We start from the raw sequence: 15,614 nt of genomic DNA on the forward strand, positions 1-15,614 counted from the left end.
TTTTCTTCCATGAAAAAAATCAAGGTAAGGTTAAGTTGCGGCCGCAGCCCGTCTGCCAACTTTGGCCGCATCTCGTTCGTTAACTTCGTAAACATCGAAATTGGTGACAGTTAGCGCCTTAACGCCCGAATTTTGAGTTTTATTAATAGCCTTCTTCACGGATTTCAATGGTCATAATCTAAAGTTAATTTGTTTTGGAAAACTTTAGTCGGAATGACGCGAAAATGAGAAAAATGTATTTATGATAAAGCTATTTAAGGTACAGTGTTATCAAACTCGTCACATTTTCACGATCATAACTATTCGAACTATGGCTAACCTCAGTAATGTTTATACTGGGGACTAGTGGGGACTATAATGTTGATATGGGAACGGATAAACAACTTTAATAGATCCAAATGGATAGTAAATTCAGCCCAAAAACAACCATAGTTCTGTTCTGGGTAGGTAGGTACATTATGGTAATACTCCCGTGAGATTTAAACCCACAATTTAGTTGGCATTGTAACCCGGTACGCGCATAAACCACCAGGTCAGCAATCGAATTTATGTAAAGGGTGGTAGAGATATTTATAATTGAGAATAAACTTAATTCACAAATCCAAGCATTTTTTTATGGCGACGTAAGGATTTTCAGAAAAGCATTAGGTTAGGCGAGACCGAGTTGTGACAATGTTGATTTTTTTTTATCTTTAACTACTAGTGAGTTCGTAACAGTGAGTGTTTTTAGTTCTAGTCTCGAGGTCCCAATTATTGATACCAACGGACTATTGAGAGCTCGCTTTTAGTTATTAATAGGTTTCCAAAAATCTATAATATCAATATCACAATACTCCTCTGTTAAAATGTTACAATTACCTACCCCAGTCTCTTGATTCTCTAACTAAAGCTTAGAAAATCTAGATAAATCAAGTCCTTTAGACGCAAGGATCGTTTTACTTGTACTAAAGACGTAATCACCTGCCTTAAAAATCACCAGAGTTATTGTTGCTCGTTACTCATCCACGCAATAAGCGTCAAAATGATTTATTCCTTCCTTACTTATTGGAACGAGAAATGTTACAGCTTATGCTTAATAGTCGCGTTTGAGGATTCCTTGGCTGGTATTTACGAGTTCACTTTGACCGTGTTGAGTTGAGTTAATTAGAAGGATTACACTTTTTGCCTTTGATCGATCGGGAAGGAGAAACATCTTTTGGCAATTAACTATAGAATTATTAATTCGATACCTGAAATATTTCATTCAACTATTTAATTTATCTTTATTTAATTGTAAGTTAGGTTCTTGTCACAATAGTGCGAACTTGCAAAAGCTCTTCGAAAAGCTCTTGACATCACAGTAAGAACTTTTTAAACATTTGCAACACCTCATGAAAACTAACATCTTGCAAGAAAATTATTTTCATGCTTGAAAAAGTTTTTCACATTTTCGTCATACTTTGATGATAATACAATTTAGTACATACTAGCGGCCGCCCGCGACTTCGTACGCGTGGATCCCGTTTTACCCCCTTCATCTATCTTACGCGGTTTAGATTTTTTCATACAAATGTTTTTTCCCGCTAACTCCCGTTCCCGTGGGAATTTTGCAATATCCTGTTGTAACTAAGTTTTAAGTTTACTAAGGTACCTGCATGCCAAATTTCAAGCGTCTAACTTAAGCGGTTTAGATTTTTCATACAAAAGGATTTTCCCGCTTATTCCTGTTCCCGTGGGATTTCTTAAGTATCCTATAACCTGCCCAGGAGTATGAAGAATAATTGTACCAAGTTTCGTTAAAATTCGTCAAGTAGTTTTTGTTTCTATAAGGAACATACAGACAGACAGACAGACAGACAGACAGACAGACAGACAAAAATTTTACTGATTGCATTTTTGGCATCAGTATCGATCACTAATCACCCCCTGATAGTTATTTTGAAAATATATTTCATGTACAGAATTGACCTCTCTACAGATTTATTATAAGTATAGATTATATTGTATTTAGATAACTACTGGTAACTTTAATATCTGATACAAATTGTACATCCGTTCTAAGCTGGCATAATGTTTTTTGGTGCCAAACATCAAACTCTAGTCCAATGTTGATGCAATATTGGATAACTTCCTAAACAATCACATAGTACAGTAAAAAAATTAACTGCATAATGTCTTTTATTTCTCCTGTTTTTTATTATTGTGACACATATTAAACTGTCTCAAGAGGATAAGTTTCGGAACATCTTAGTAGATAAATTCCGAAACTTTTCAGTATTGCTGCAAGTCTACGATACGACTTAAAAACTGCTGCACGAATGAAAGTTTTTTAATTTTATCAAGAGCAAACGAATTTCAACTAGCATATTTTTGGTTATGGTAGGAGACTAGTCCTAAAAAACTTATAAGATTTTTAATACAGAATATGCCATGACTTAACACTGAAGATGACATGAGGTGTAGATAGGTACACTCAAAATCAAAATCAAACATATTTATTTATTCAGTTTAGACACAGAATAATAATAAGTACTACGTACAGAAGTTTTACTTCGCGAAGGTATTAAAAAAATGTATGCTCAATGTCATTCACAATATGGTGTAATTTAGCCTGTCTCAAGAGTCAAGCACCATTTTGTTCACAAGTGATCGGCACTGCGCCGAAGCTATAGGGCTGACTTCGGTAAAATGATGTGACCTCAGGTGCCAAACTGCGGAAAATGGCGGAGGAAATACATGATTTAGCATGAATTATCATGAATAATATTAACTACTTATTTACCTCTCAGTGTCTTGAGGCAACTTAAAAGTACATTCTGTGTCTCTATTATTATTAAGGCAGTTTAATACTGTACAGTATTTAGTACACCATTTTCGTTATTTTCTTCCATCATACACAAGAATAGCCGTGCGGTGCGTGAGTCAATGTTCGCTCGTATGTGAAGCCTTGTCGAATAGTATCCTGTAGGTGGGCCATCGTGCGTGTTTTGTTTTCGATGTAAACTCGCGGAGATGAACAGTTTCTGTAGGCCTACTGTAGGCCTAAGATGCGCGCCGCGATAAGCGGTTATCACACCATTTTATCGATTTTCCCCATACATTTTGACGTCGATAAAAGTTATCACGGCGTGTATCTTAGGCCTACAGGCCTGGTTTAGACCACAAGTGGCACTTATGAACGTCAAAATATAATATAGTACTGTATAGTGAATCCTGTGCCCGTATCCTTAAAAACTAAATTCATTTTTCAAATAGAGTGCATTATCCAAATTAAAAGTTTGCCTTTGATAGAAGCCGTTCAATATAACCTTCGAACTTACGGAGGCAAGCTATTTTTCTCTCATTAGTGTCTTGTTTCCCAGAGAGATCCATTCCCAAGCATCATGCAAATGTAGACCACTTGAGTCTAGACTAAAGGTTGAAGTTTTAATTGGGCTTATAATAAAAGAAGCTTTTCTTTTGTTTACAGCGGCGTTCGCAGACGAGGTTGAAGATTCGCAGCCGCTCCTGTATGTACTGGCAAGGCCCTCGGTGTTCAATGTGGGCGATAGGAGAGCTATCTTCTGCAAAGGAATAAATATTGAGGATGTAAGTGATTCAGTTATTATATGACAATGCGAAAATTATACCTAGTTAGGTAACATTTACTAGCTTTCCTGAAGCAGTGGTAGGGTTAATACTGGGACGTGTAAAAGTGCTTTTTTAAAGCCTACTTACAGAAATAAATGAGTTTTAGAGTTTTTTTTATAAAATAAAGACTATTAATTCAAGCTTTTTATTTTCATTAAATGTAAAATAAATTAAAATGCGTACTTTTTACAGTATTTTTTGTTTCGTAAAGCAGGCACTTTTAAGGAAGGAAGATTTTCTAACCGACCCTTTTTATTTGCGGTCCATCACATCTTTCATCGAAGCAATTTTTTTATTGTAAAAATTCATTTTTAATTTTTAGTTGCAAACAAAATATGAGCTGATCCGCGAATTTTTTATGAATCTGTTTTTATTACAGTTAATGGTGGAATTGTTTTACATCCTTTTGTTTGCTCATTCCAGGAGATAAACTGGTACTCTCCCTCCGGGGAGGTAGTCAAGGAGCGAGACAACCTGAGCTCCAGGACATACGTGGAGCGGAAGGTGGAGGGAAAAGAAGTCAAGGTGCCGCTGATTTTCCACGAGCTGAAGATATCTGATAGCGGCAAGTGGACGTGCAAAGCGGGGAACTACAATGAGACCGTTGAATTCATTGTGGGATGTAAGTATGAGTACTCCTCATTACGAGTAGTAGGTCTAATTTTTAGGTTTTTCGCTTATAAAATATCTTGAAAACTATGCGTCCTAATGACATGCCAAAGGGCTACGGGACTTTTGATATGTTCACCTCCTAACTAGTATAAATAAATCGAAGTCAGAAATTGTGTTCCAAGCATTTCCTTCCCTTCCCTGTTATATTGCTCAACAAAATTAAATACAGTAAAATTTTTCGTAGTTCATATTGAGACCACAAAATATTGAAAGAAACTGCCCTAGCGACGCTCATTTTAAATGGCAAACCATTCAAAATTAGTCGGAGCGGTTTCTTTGAATACTTATCAGGCAATAACGAAATAAATGGTCCCATGTTCTTGGAAATGCCTCTTTAAGTGATAATTTAGCTTACCTACAATTTTAATTTCGAATCTTCTTTTGTGCTTTTTGGATTTCGACTGTGATTAATATTAATTTTGTATTACTTTTTCTAGCGAAAGTGAAAATTGTAAATAGGACCGAGAATAAGATCGGCGAAGAAGGGAAATCCATAAAAATGGACTGCGAAGCTAATGGACACCCTATGCCAGTGGTGCAGTGGTACAGGAATCAAAAGCCCATTAATGGTAATTAGTTTTTATTGCATACTTCTTCTTTGTACTAGCCATTTGCCATATTTGGCATCGGCTTTCCTCGTTTCTCTTTTGTGAATAAAGTCACAATGCGTATCCTAATATTAAAATCAATTCAAATATTCCATTTTTATTTTGTATTTACAGCTGATAGTAAAAAGAACAAGTACAGCATCAGGAAGAAGGGCGACTTGTACACGATGGAGATAAAGGATCTATCGTACGAAGACATCGGCGACTACGTGTGCAAAGTGACGCAGAAAGCTCTCTCACACTACATAGACAAAACCATCACCTTGTCTGTTAAACGTAAGTTAAATTGGAATATTTTTACCCGACTACGCCAGGATGAGGATTATGTTTTTCAAGAGTAGTTTCAGTAATATCATAAAATATTGATTTTTACAAAATTATTATTCTATTAGTTCTATGACCACTATCGCAGACAATGTAATATGTACTAGGTTCTATTTCAAAGTCTTTAAATATGTAATGATAAAATATTCACCTTTTCATTTAAGACTAAACTGTTTTGGTGTTTCTTAGTTTTATTTCTTTTTTTTTTCAGATGGGCCAATTCTCCGTACCTACGAGACAGTTGAAACGTACGCCATTTTAAATGAAACGTAAGTTTCACTCGTAATGTATTTTGCAAATGAATCCGGTCTTACTTAATTTAATTAATTAAAGACACATTTGCATGCTACATAGCTCGGTTTGTATGCAGAGACTAATCCTAATAATGTTATGCGCTGTGGTCTAGCGAGTGGAATTAAGGTAATAGCACACTTATTAACCCGAAAAGGGACCAACACCGTATCGCTTTTCGCCGTGAGGCGAGGCTTTTACGTTACGGTGCGGATAAGACGTGTGCGTTGCAGTACGGAGTTTCATACAAGGAATACTGACCGCCTCGAGTTAATACGGTACGATGCGTTTCCTTGATAAGGGTGGATAAGTGTGCTTTCGTCCTTTAGACTCTATCGATTTGCAGGACCTGAGTTCGATTTGCAGATGGAGGAAAATAGAAAAAAGATTTCATATTAAAAAAAAACTTATTAACCTAATTAACCAAAAGATTTTTTTTTGGTTCCATTCGTTCCTTCTGGAAAAGGCTAAGGTCAAAGACCATGCTGCCTAGTCATTAGTAATCTTCTTGGTATTTTTTTTATTTCCAGGGTAACTTCATTGTTAAAGTATGCTTCATATCTTAACTAAAAGAAGTATGATTCCGTGCTTCAGATGATATTTTGCAGTGATCCAAATGAACACGTCAAAAACGTATTTGAATTTCAATGTTATTTTTACAGTCATATAACATCAGAATGAAGGCTTTAGAGCTTCCTTTCAACGATGCTTAAATAATTATGTTGTTTTCAGCAAAAACATAACCTGCAGTGCATTCGCCTTCCCTCCTCCCGAATACGAGTGGATTCGCACAAGGGACAACTTTGATTCTCCCATTCCTGAAGATGATATTGTAAGTCCTTGATAAAATTAAGGCATGCTTTTTATGCCGGGTATATTTTTGTGTCTTCACGCTTTAACAGTATTTTGTTTAGTTTTGGCTTAGAAAATTATGGAATACACTACTGTTTTTCGCAAATATTAAGGTTATCAAAACAGAAAAAAACAATACTCATATAAAATTATATTATTCTATTCTATGGAGATGTACTAATTGATAATTAAATGTTATATTTGTACCTATATATTTTTAAGAGGGATCAATCATTTTTTCCTGGATCTAAAAAATAATATTTCTGCTTTTGGAAAAGCATTCATTAGCACTATGATATAAGTCTGTTTTAAATGTAATATTAGATTCTCCAATAAGTTAAACAAATAGTAAGGTAGTTCCAAAAAATAAAACACTTTCCGAAAGAAGTCGACAAAGAGTTTTTAAACATTTGTTGATGTGCTAAAGACAGTCATCCTTCCAGGTATTCACTGACAAAGATGGCACGTACTCGGTGCTGAGTCTCCGAGTGCGCAGCGAGGAAGATCTCGGCCAGTACAAGTGTAAGGTCAGCAACAACAAGGGCAGCAAGACAGTCGTATTCGACGTGTCGCTCGGAAACAAGCCTCCTCCACCAGACTCAGTAAGTATTAACGTAACTAAAACTATGTTTCATTGTTCGAGATATATCAATTTCCACTTTAAATTCACACAAATATACCTTCTGCAGAGGTCTGATTGCACAAGAAGAAGTAGGTACGAGTATTAAGGATTAAGCACACTTATCCACCCAGAAATGGATCGTAACCGTATCAACTCGAGGGGGTCAGTATTCTTTGTATGAAACTCCGTACTGTAATCTGCACCGTTATGTAAACTTCTCGCCACGGTTGACAGCGCGATGTTGATCCCTTTCCGAGTTGATAAATGTGCGATGACCTTAACAATATAAAATACATACTTTATGTTCTATTGTTTGAATTACGTGTAGGTATAAATAAATGTGTAGTAAAACTTTCCGCTTAAATATTGCGGTAAACTAACTCCTTACCCTACCTGGAAATTAGGAGGTTAACACGACTATTATTGTTTGGTGCAATACAATTTACTAACATTAACATCTTGGCCATATTAACCTACTGTCCATACATATCCATTATCCACTGTTGGACATAGACAAATTCAAATTGGATTTGCAGTTTGAATTCCGAATCCAATCCACGCCACTGAGCTCGATTCTTAGCAGAGAGGAGCTCAAACTCCAACTCAGAGGAGCTCAAAGGATAGCTTCCTTATAGATAGGTATAGGAAATATTCCATGCTTTAAATTACTCGTATCTGAATGTGTTAAAATTACTCATAAAAAGATTTTTTTACGACCTCGAGTGAAAATGAGGTCATTAATTTTATTTCTATCGAATTCCCAAGTCTAAAAATCTAAATCGAATTCGTACAGATTTTGAATTTTATCCAAGCTAGCTCGTTATTTGTAAGGTGTCTGCCTTGGATTTCTGACAGGTGTTGTTAGGAGCTCCTGAACCATAAGGCATATACGAGTATTACGGTTCGTTCGTTTCAGCCAAATGACGTCCACTGCTGGACAATAGAAAGAAAGAAAGAAAGAAAGAAAGAAAGAAACATTTATTGCTATGGACATCACAAAAGACAAAAGAGGTAAAATGAAAAAAAAAAAGCAAATAAGACAGAGGTGACATAAAACATACAATAAATGAATGAATAAACTAAGCAGTGCCACCCTGTCGCACAGCGATGCCCATCGCAATGGGACCCCACTCAGCATATGCCGTGGCCCCCGGTGAGGGAAGCCACGACGCTGGTTTACAGTGTGCCCCATGCCGAATGAGAGTCACGGTTCACGGACACTAACCTATACTGCATAAAATATACATACATAAATAATAATAATAGTGCGCGTATAAATTTTAAATGTATATACAGACGTAGTAGAAAATAATAATATACGATATAGACGAAGTAGAAAAGATGTGATAAGATATTTATAAATAAAAAGATAATATTTAAAAAACAAAACTGTGTGTGTGTACATACACAATAAGGCCTCCCCCAAGGTTTTCCATAATGAATGGTCCTGCGCTGCCCGCATCCAGGTTCTTCCCGCGACATTTACCAGATCGTCGGTCCACCTAGTAGAAGGCCTGCCCACGCCACGTCCTCCAGCCCGTGGTCGCCACTTTTCTGGTTAAATACCGATTTTAACAATATTTTGTATTGTTCACCAGGTCACTCTGATGAGTGCCAATGGAAGTGCCTTGGTCTTCAACGTGAGCTGCTCACAGTGCAACTTTCAGAAGGAGGAAGAAGGTGTTTCGCCTCCTCCGTCTAACCTTACGGTTATTGGTGAGTATTATTTCTAGGGTTATTTATGGTAGCTTAGTACATATTTAAAGGAAAACCCACCCACAGCTATGTTTAAAAGTTTTCTAAAAGTGTAACTATTATTTTTCAATAAAATTATACATTTTTTACACTTATATTAATTTTGTATTTTGTTACGTTTCAGCCTTCGAATTCCAGCTGACTCCCGCGGTAGAGGACTATCTACCTGACTGGGACGCAGCGTTTGAAATCTTCACTTTAGATATTACAGACGGTACAGTACAAACATACATTACAGTCATTTAAATCAATAATAATATTTTATTGTTTTTATTTGAGGACGCTAATAGGCTTGAGTCATTTGGCGTAAATAAGACTCAACGCCTATATTTTCGACCCATAATTCCTCTCTGGTCATTTAATGAGCCTTTAGTTCTACCAGAAATAATCACTCCCTATAAACAGTGTGTCGTTTGATTGATAGAAGTCACACAACTCATTTACGTTTGGATATCAGCTCATCCAGCTAAACACAGCAGTATCTTATACAGGGTGTTAGGTATTCATATTCATTTATTTCATATTCATACCATTTATATGCCCATGTTAACATGGGCTAGTGTCGGCTCATATACCCATTTACCTAACAGCCTGTATAGCTGCTAATAGATGCTATTTTCACCAAAAAATATGACTGAAACAGCATCTTGGAGACGCGTAGACGCAGTGAAAAGACAATTACCTCGAAACAAAACCGAATACTTTTACATGTTTACAGAAACATTTTTCAGTCTTTCTAACAGTAATGCCCTATATTGTAAAGAAAAGAATTTAAAAACCAAGTTCTGGCTAATCTAACAGTAGATACAAGTATAGGTCTAGCGCTTAATTCAGTCAGTGCCTGAGGTATGGGAGCGGCACGGGAGGGGTGACATTGACATATTATGACACTAGCTTTCCGCCCGCGGCTTCGCCCGCGTGGAATTTTGTCTGTCACAGAAAAACTTTATCGCGCGCGTCCCTGTTTCAAAAACCGGGATAAAAACTATCCTATGTTCTTTCCCGGGACTCAAACTATCTCTATGCCAAATTTCATCAAAATCGGTTGCGAGGTTTAAGCGGGAAAGCGTAACAGACAGACAGACAGACAGACAGACAGAGTTACTTTCGCATTTATATTATTATATAGTTGGGATGACAAAGCATATAATCTGATACACACGTCTCGCTGAACCTGCTACTATGTACCATTTACGAGCCGTTACAAAAACATCCTCCTGTGCCCGTATAGCTAATTATAAAAGTGGATACAGGTTTTTTTTCTGCATTCACAGATAGGTCATACGTCGTCGGCCCCCTGCCCAACTCGACCACGTTCCACGCCCGTGCGAGGTCCCTGAACATCGCCGGCTACTCCGACTGGACTGACATCTCTCCGAGTCCCAGCACCACCGCCCACGCCATCCGACTGCTCGCTTCAGCCGCACTTCTTGTGTTCACAGTCGTCGCTCTATGGTTCTAAGCTGTTAAGGATCGCCAGGTGTAACCAAAGCTTTTTTGTGCTGTAACAACTCCAGCTGTGCCAGTAAACTGTACCGACCCCTCCGCCCACGCCGAATTTTTGAAGTTAATCGGCGTTAGTCGCATTTGCAACGCGTTACAGAAGTGGCATGATTTTAAGTTGAAAAAATGTCTGCCACAGTGGGAAATAAGGGCACGCGTCACATGGATCCATAACTTTTCACTTGTCAGACACCTGCTCTGTCCTGTTGAAGTGATTTCTAAAAGCACCTGAAGAGACAGGCAATTAATTAACGTAATAAAACATGTGTAACAAAAAAAATCATTTATTAGGGATTTTAATCGCCGCGACAGTCAACTGGCATTCAGCTTAGCACTTTGTTTTACACACCTTGTTTACATAGTGTGGCCTAGCCTTATCTCGGAGTTTTAAGAGCCAATTCCATATTGTAGAATTGATATCGCCAAATCATCAATCAATCAATCAATGTGTGCTTTAATGACGATGGATGAGTTTGATAAATGGTTTCTACATTTGAATATATTAATTGGTGAATGTTCGTTCATGTATTTAAGACCATTGTGCTTTAACTCCGAGACAACACGAGGTGTTTGAAAATATTTATCTGGCGTACTTGGCGATTCTAATAAGTTTAGGCGATGGCGTGGGGTTGTCATAATCCAAATTCGGTTTATTTTTGTCGAATTATTATAAAATTTAACTTTCACTATTTGATTTGACTGTGAAAATATCAAAGTTTGTAATTTTGACGAGGCTATTAACATTAATTTACTTTTAAGTTTGTAAATATTTATATTTAGGTTTTGTATCTCCATACTTCCAACTCCCCATGACATTCCAAACTAAGTTTAGATAGGAAATATTTGAAATAATTGTCTATTAGTGCAGTTTCAATTAAATAAGTTCATTGTCATACCCATATGTATAACAATGGCCTGAACTTGATATATGTATAAATATAAACAAACATTGTTAAAGTATAATAATATGTGATAGTAAGTAAGACTCTTTTAATTTACTGACGATACTTAGAAATATTCGGTTCTATAATATGAATGATTTGAAGCATTTTAGTTCTAGCTGTACTGTTATTACGTTTAATTATAATACATAATATACTTGCGAGTTATATAGATGATTATATTTAACTTTAACTATTGTAATAACTATTGGAAATGTCTGAGTGTTCTAAATATAGATTGCGTCCAAATTTCCTACATGCATGTTTACAATTTATCGTTGAAATACAATCGTAAATGTTACCACTTTTATATATTTTGCTGAATTCCTAACGTTATTGATTATATAGCATTTTTATCGATGTAAATATTGTCTTTTGTGTTTAAAATTTTCTAAGTTTAGAGTTTAAGGTCACTTGCGTAATGAAAAGTGTGGTATGTTTTTGTTTAGTATACTGTACACACATCTTCAGTGAGAAAACAATATTGTTTCATGATTTTCTACTTAAGAGTCTCCTGTAATCTTAACTGTGTCACCGTAAATTTAAGAAATTAGGGTGTCACTTATCTAACAAATAATTTTCTAAAATATATTTCTATCGCCAAGAAACAAAATACAACATCCACAAAGACAGTTGATCGTAGAATTTGATAAAATTTACCCCAGAAACGAAATAAAATGGAGCTGCATTTTCTAGACTAGAATTATAATACAGGCGATTCTTAAGTTTAAAAGCGAATTTTAGAAACCCAAATATAATTAATGCATCTAAAATTACCTGAAGATGTAAAACATCTTAATTTATGTTTAGAGTAAATTATTTTAGTGCTATGATTGTAGAATTAACATTGTTTAAGTATAATAAAACGAAACTATTATAATTAAACTGAGACAATATTCGTGCAGGTACTACTTTATACCGACTATCCCAACTTCTTATTAGTGTCTTTGATCTGATTTATCAATTTACCTTTTGTAAAAGTTTTGATCAGCTATTTTAAATTTAAATCACACTATCAATGCGAATAAAGATTACCTATATCAATTTTGGTATTGACGACCAAAAAATTAAAAAGTTCAGAATAGTTTTTAAGTATACGGTCAGAATTTTTGGTTCGGTCATAAAACACCTTAGCTTTACTTACGTATGATTCTGCAAAAAAAAAATTATTTGTTAATTAATTACTTTAACAACAATTTTCAATTTATTGAATTTTAGTTTTACAAATAAAACTTTTTAAATGTAGAAAATGAACTTTCTAAAACTTTCTTTATTTCATTTCAATTACAATTATTAAAATTATATAAATTGTTAGAAAATTCTTCAGCCTTAAACTTAACGATTTTATCATTTAAATCTATTAGCTTTTAAAGCTTTATATCTACCACTAATGATTCATAAGAATTTTAATAACTGTTTTGCAAAAATAATTTTAAAATGTACGATGTACAGTCTAAATGTACAGTCGCCAGCATGTCGACCTACCACAACGAGCTCTGCTATATCGTTAACGTTAAGGTTCTAAATTAATTGAGGAAAGATTATTAATTTGGTGGTAAGTTGATGTGCTGGGGACGGTATCACGATATTTTGACCTGTTATACCTATTGTGCAGGACTATTTATTATCCGGCTAGAAAACTGTACGGAAATGTCGGAGGCCAGATAACTGATCACTGNAATCAGGTATTAGGTATAGGGGAAGAGCATAGAGGGGAACCGACGACCTCATAGAGGTAGCAGGAAGGCGCTGGATGCAGGCCGCTACTAACCGGGTGATATGGAAATCATTGGGGGAGGCCTATGTTCAGCTGTGGACGTCATGTGGCTGAAATCATGATAATGATGGAGAGCATAGAAGTTTTAGCTACTGTTGTCATTTTCTTTGGTTTTTGTGCGAGATAATCTGGTTCAGAGATGAAAAATCATATATTTTATTTTCGGAAAAAAGGGACTATTCCCACCTTTCGTTCCCACCACCGCAACTCCAATGTAGCCAGGATCTACAGCCTGACCACCAATAAAAACCCAACCAGTAAAGGTCAAAATGTTCCGGAGGAAAGTTAAACTGTCTTTGGACACGCAACGATTGAAACGAAAATTATTTTTTGAAAAGTATTTATGTATAATAACAGATTTTTTAATAACAGATTAAAAAAAACGATTCTTAGTCCACACTGTCCTGAAGTTTGTGCCTTTGGGTAAATTGCCAGTGTAACTAAAATTTTCATTCCCTAAAAAGTCATTTTGGGGTAAAATTCCAAGTGATAAAATGTAAGTTGAACAACATTTTCTTATAATTCCCACTAGTTTTCTCTGCAACTTGCATAGCCCGGATCTGTAACTTGACCGCTAATACCCGACTGTAGCGAGTGAAAGCTAGTTGGTCCCGGGGGAAATTTAACTGAACGTGTGTACAGTTTACATTTTGGCTAGTCTAGTTATTGTTTTTTCAATGCACTATATTTAGGATGTTACAATCCTAGTGGGTAAATTAATTTATTGTGTCAGGGGTTGCCTAGTATCAATTGAATAACTATTAAACTAACATTTGCCCGCGGCTTCGCCCGCGTTAAATACATTTGTCACAATTTGTCATAGTTAAAATTCTCATATTAAGGCTGAGTACCACCTAACTTTGACCGTAACTATAACGATAACCGGTGCTTTTCGTATGGAGTTTGATAGATTTTTGACGTTTGTTAAAGGTAAAAGTAAGATGGTGCATCCCAGCCTAAATGTTCGTTAGTTTAGGTGCGAAAGTACTCGTAATAAAAATCTCACAAAATTTCACATTAAATTAGTAGGATCAGTTAGAAGAAGGATAGGATAGGACAGCAGAATGTTCTATTTTACCCTACAGCCCCAGAAGGTGGATTATGTTTTCAAAACATGTTCTTTACGTTTTTGGAGAAGCTTCTTCTACGCTTTTTTAATACGCAAGTTCCTCGAAAACTGGAACAGATGTGCATTTTAGACAATTCCTGGATTGTGTACTGTAATATTACGTAGCTTTTACCAAATCTCATATCTCTCCTTCTATCTTCTATGACTTTACTAGGGATTCAATACTACCTGTGCCCGCGACTTTGTACGCGTGAAAATACTTGCGCGTTCAAGCAAGGAACTCTACAGCTTCATAATATTACTAGCGGCCGTCTACGATTTCGTGCGCGTGGATCCCGTTTTACCCCCTTAGGGGTTGAGTTTCGTAAAATCCCATCTTATTGAGCACCTACGTTCTAAAAGGAACCTCCATGCAAAATTTGAGGCTCCTAGCACTTATAGTTTCTGAGATTTCGTGATGAGTGAGTGAGTCAGTCAGTCAGTGACCTTTCGCTTTTCTAAATATAGACAAGTACATTAGTATAAATTGGGGTATAGCAAGAAATACAGCTAATTGTGTTTGATTTTCATCCGTTTCCTAAGAATCGTTATTTGAAATGTGTTCTGAAAGGGATCTAGTACCATTCCAGGATTCCATTTGGAAATACAAATGGATAACTCAGTTTACTAGCTTTACCACGGAGTGGCATTTGCTTGTTTCATTTTGGACCAGTTTTAACCTGGGACTTCTTCTGGATGGAAATTAGTAGTTATTATGTCAGTTTACTTGATGTTTAGCCCTCTCAATAGCACGCTGTGCAACTTTGAGCTTCTGTATAAGCCTTTAGTGAGAGGCCACGTTTCCGAGCCATAAGTTATCACTGGTAACACACATTGGTTAATACTCTAGTCTTCAGGCATTGAGGTAATTTGGACGAAAAGATGTTGCGTAGTTTCCCGAACGCTGCCCAGCCGAGTTGGATTCGACGATTGACCTCCTTCTCGAAATTGGACCTACCTAGCTGGATGAACCAAAGTCGCTGACATAGCCCGACGGATTAGCAAGCTGAAGTGGCAATGGGCAGGGCACACAGTACGCAGAACTGACGGCCGATGGGGCAGAAAGGTTCTGGAATGGAGGCCGCGTACCGGAAAACGCAGCGTGGGACGTCCACCTACAAGGTGGACCGACGACATGGTAAAGGTAGCAGGGAAGCGCTGGACGCAGGCCGCTACCAATCGATCAACATGGAAAGCATTGGGGGAGGCCTATGTTCAGCAGTGGACGTCCTGTGGCTGAAATGATGATGATGATGATTTGATGTTTGTCACCCGATTACTAGCTTTTTTTTTTATCCACAACGAGGAAGCTGGCCTGCGTCTTTCCTGATGAAAAGTGATGATCAGGCCAAAGGTAGAAGCGAGCTTCACCCGGAATCCTTAACCACAGAAGAACTGGCTATCTTACCAGCAACTGCCGAAACACAACAATTTTATTAATATTATTGTTAGGTCGCTAGACTTAGGTAAGATGGTGGTAGCTAGCTAAATCACAGAGATTTGTATATTTCCTACTATTTCTACTGAAGGAAATTCGTCGATAATATTTTCA

At 36.6% G+C, this 15,614-nt stretch overlaps 1 protein-coding gene across 1 annotated transcript; it reads left to right on the forward strand.

Annotated features, from left to right (window-relative positions):
• Positions 1 to 3,341: 3,341 nt before the first annotated feature.
• Positions 3,342 to 12,230, forward strand: LOC114356936 (limbic system-associated membrane protein; the record flags this gene model as incomplete). Its single annotated transcript, XM_028310331.1, has 10 exons — positions 3,342 to 3,567; positions 4,033 to 4,231; positions 4,719 to 4,850; positions 5,004 to 5,165; positions 5,425 to 5,482; positions 6,237 to 6,336; positions 6,800 to 6,958; positions 8,577 to 8,694; positions 8,858 to 8,947; positions 10,008 to 12,230. Coding segments are annotated over 10 exons (1,432 nt in total), but the record flags the coding sequence as incomplete, so codon positions are not given.
• Positions 12,231 to 15,614: the final 3,384 nt, after the last annotated feature.

The sequence above is a fragment of the Ostrinia furnacalis genome, unplaced genomic scaffold (assembly GCF_004193835.3).
Source record: "Ostrinia furnacalis isolate ACB-3 unplaced genomic scaffold, ASM419383v2 OfSCF3011, whole genome shotgun sequence".
Lineage (NCBI taxonomy): Eukaryota > Metazoa > Arthropoda > Insecta > Lepidoptera > Crambidae > Ostrinia > Ostrinia furnacalis.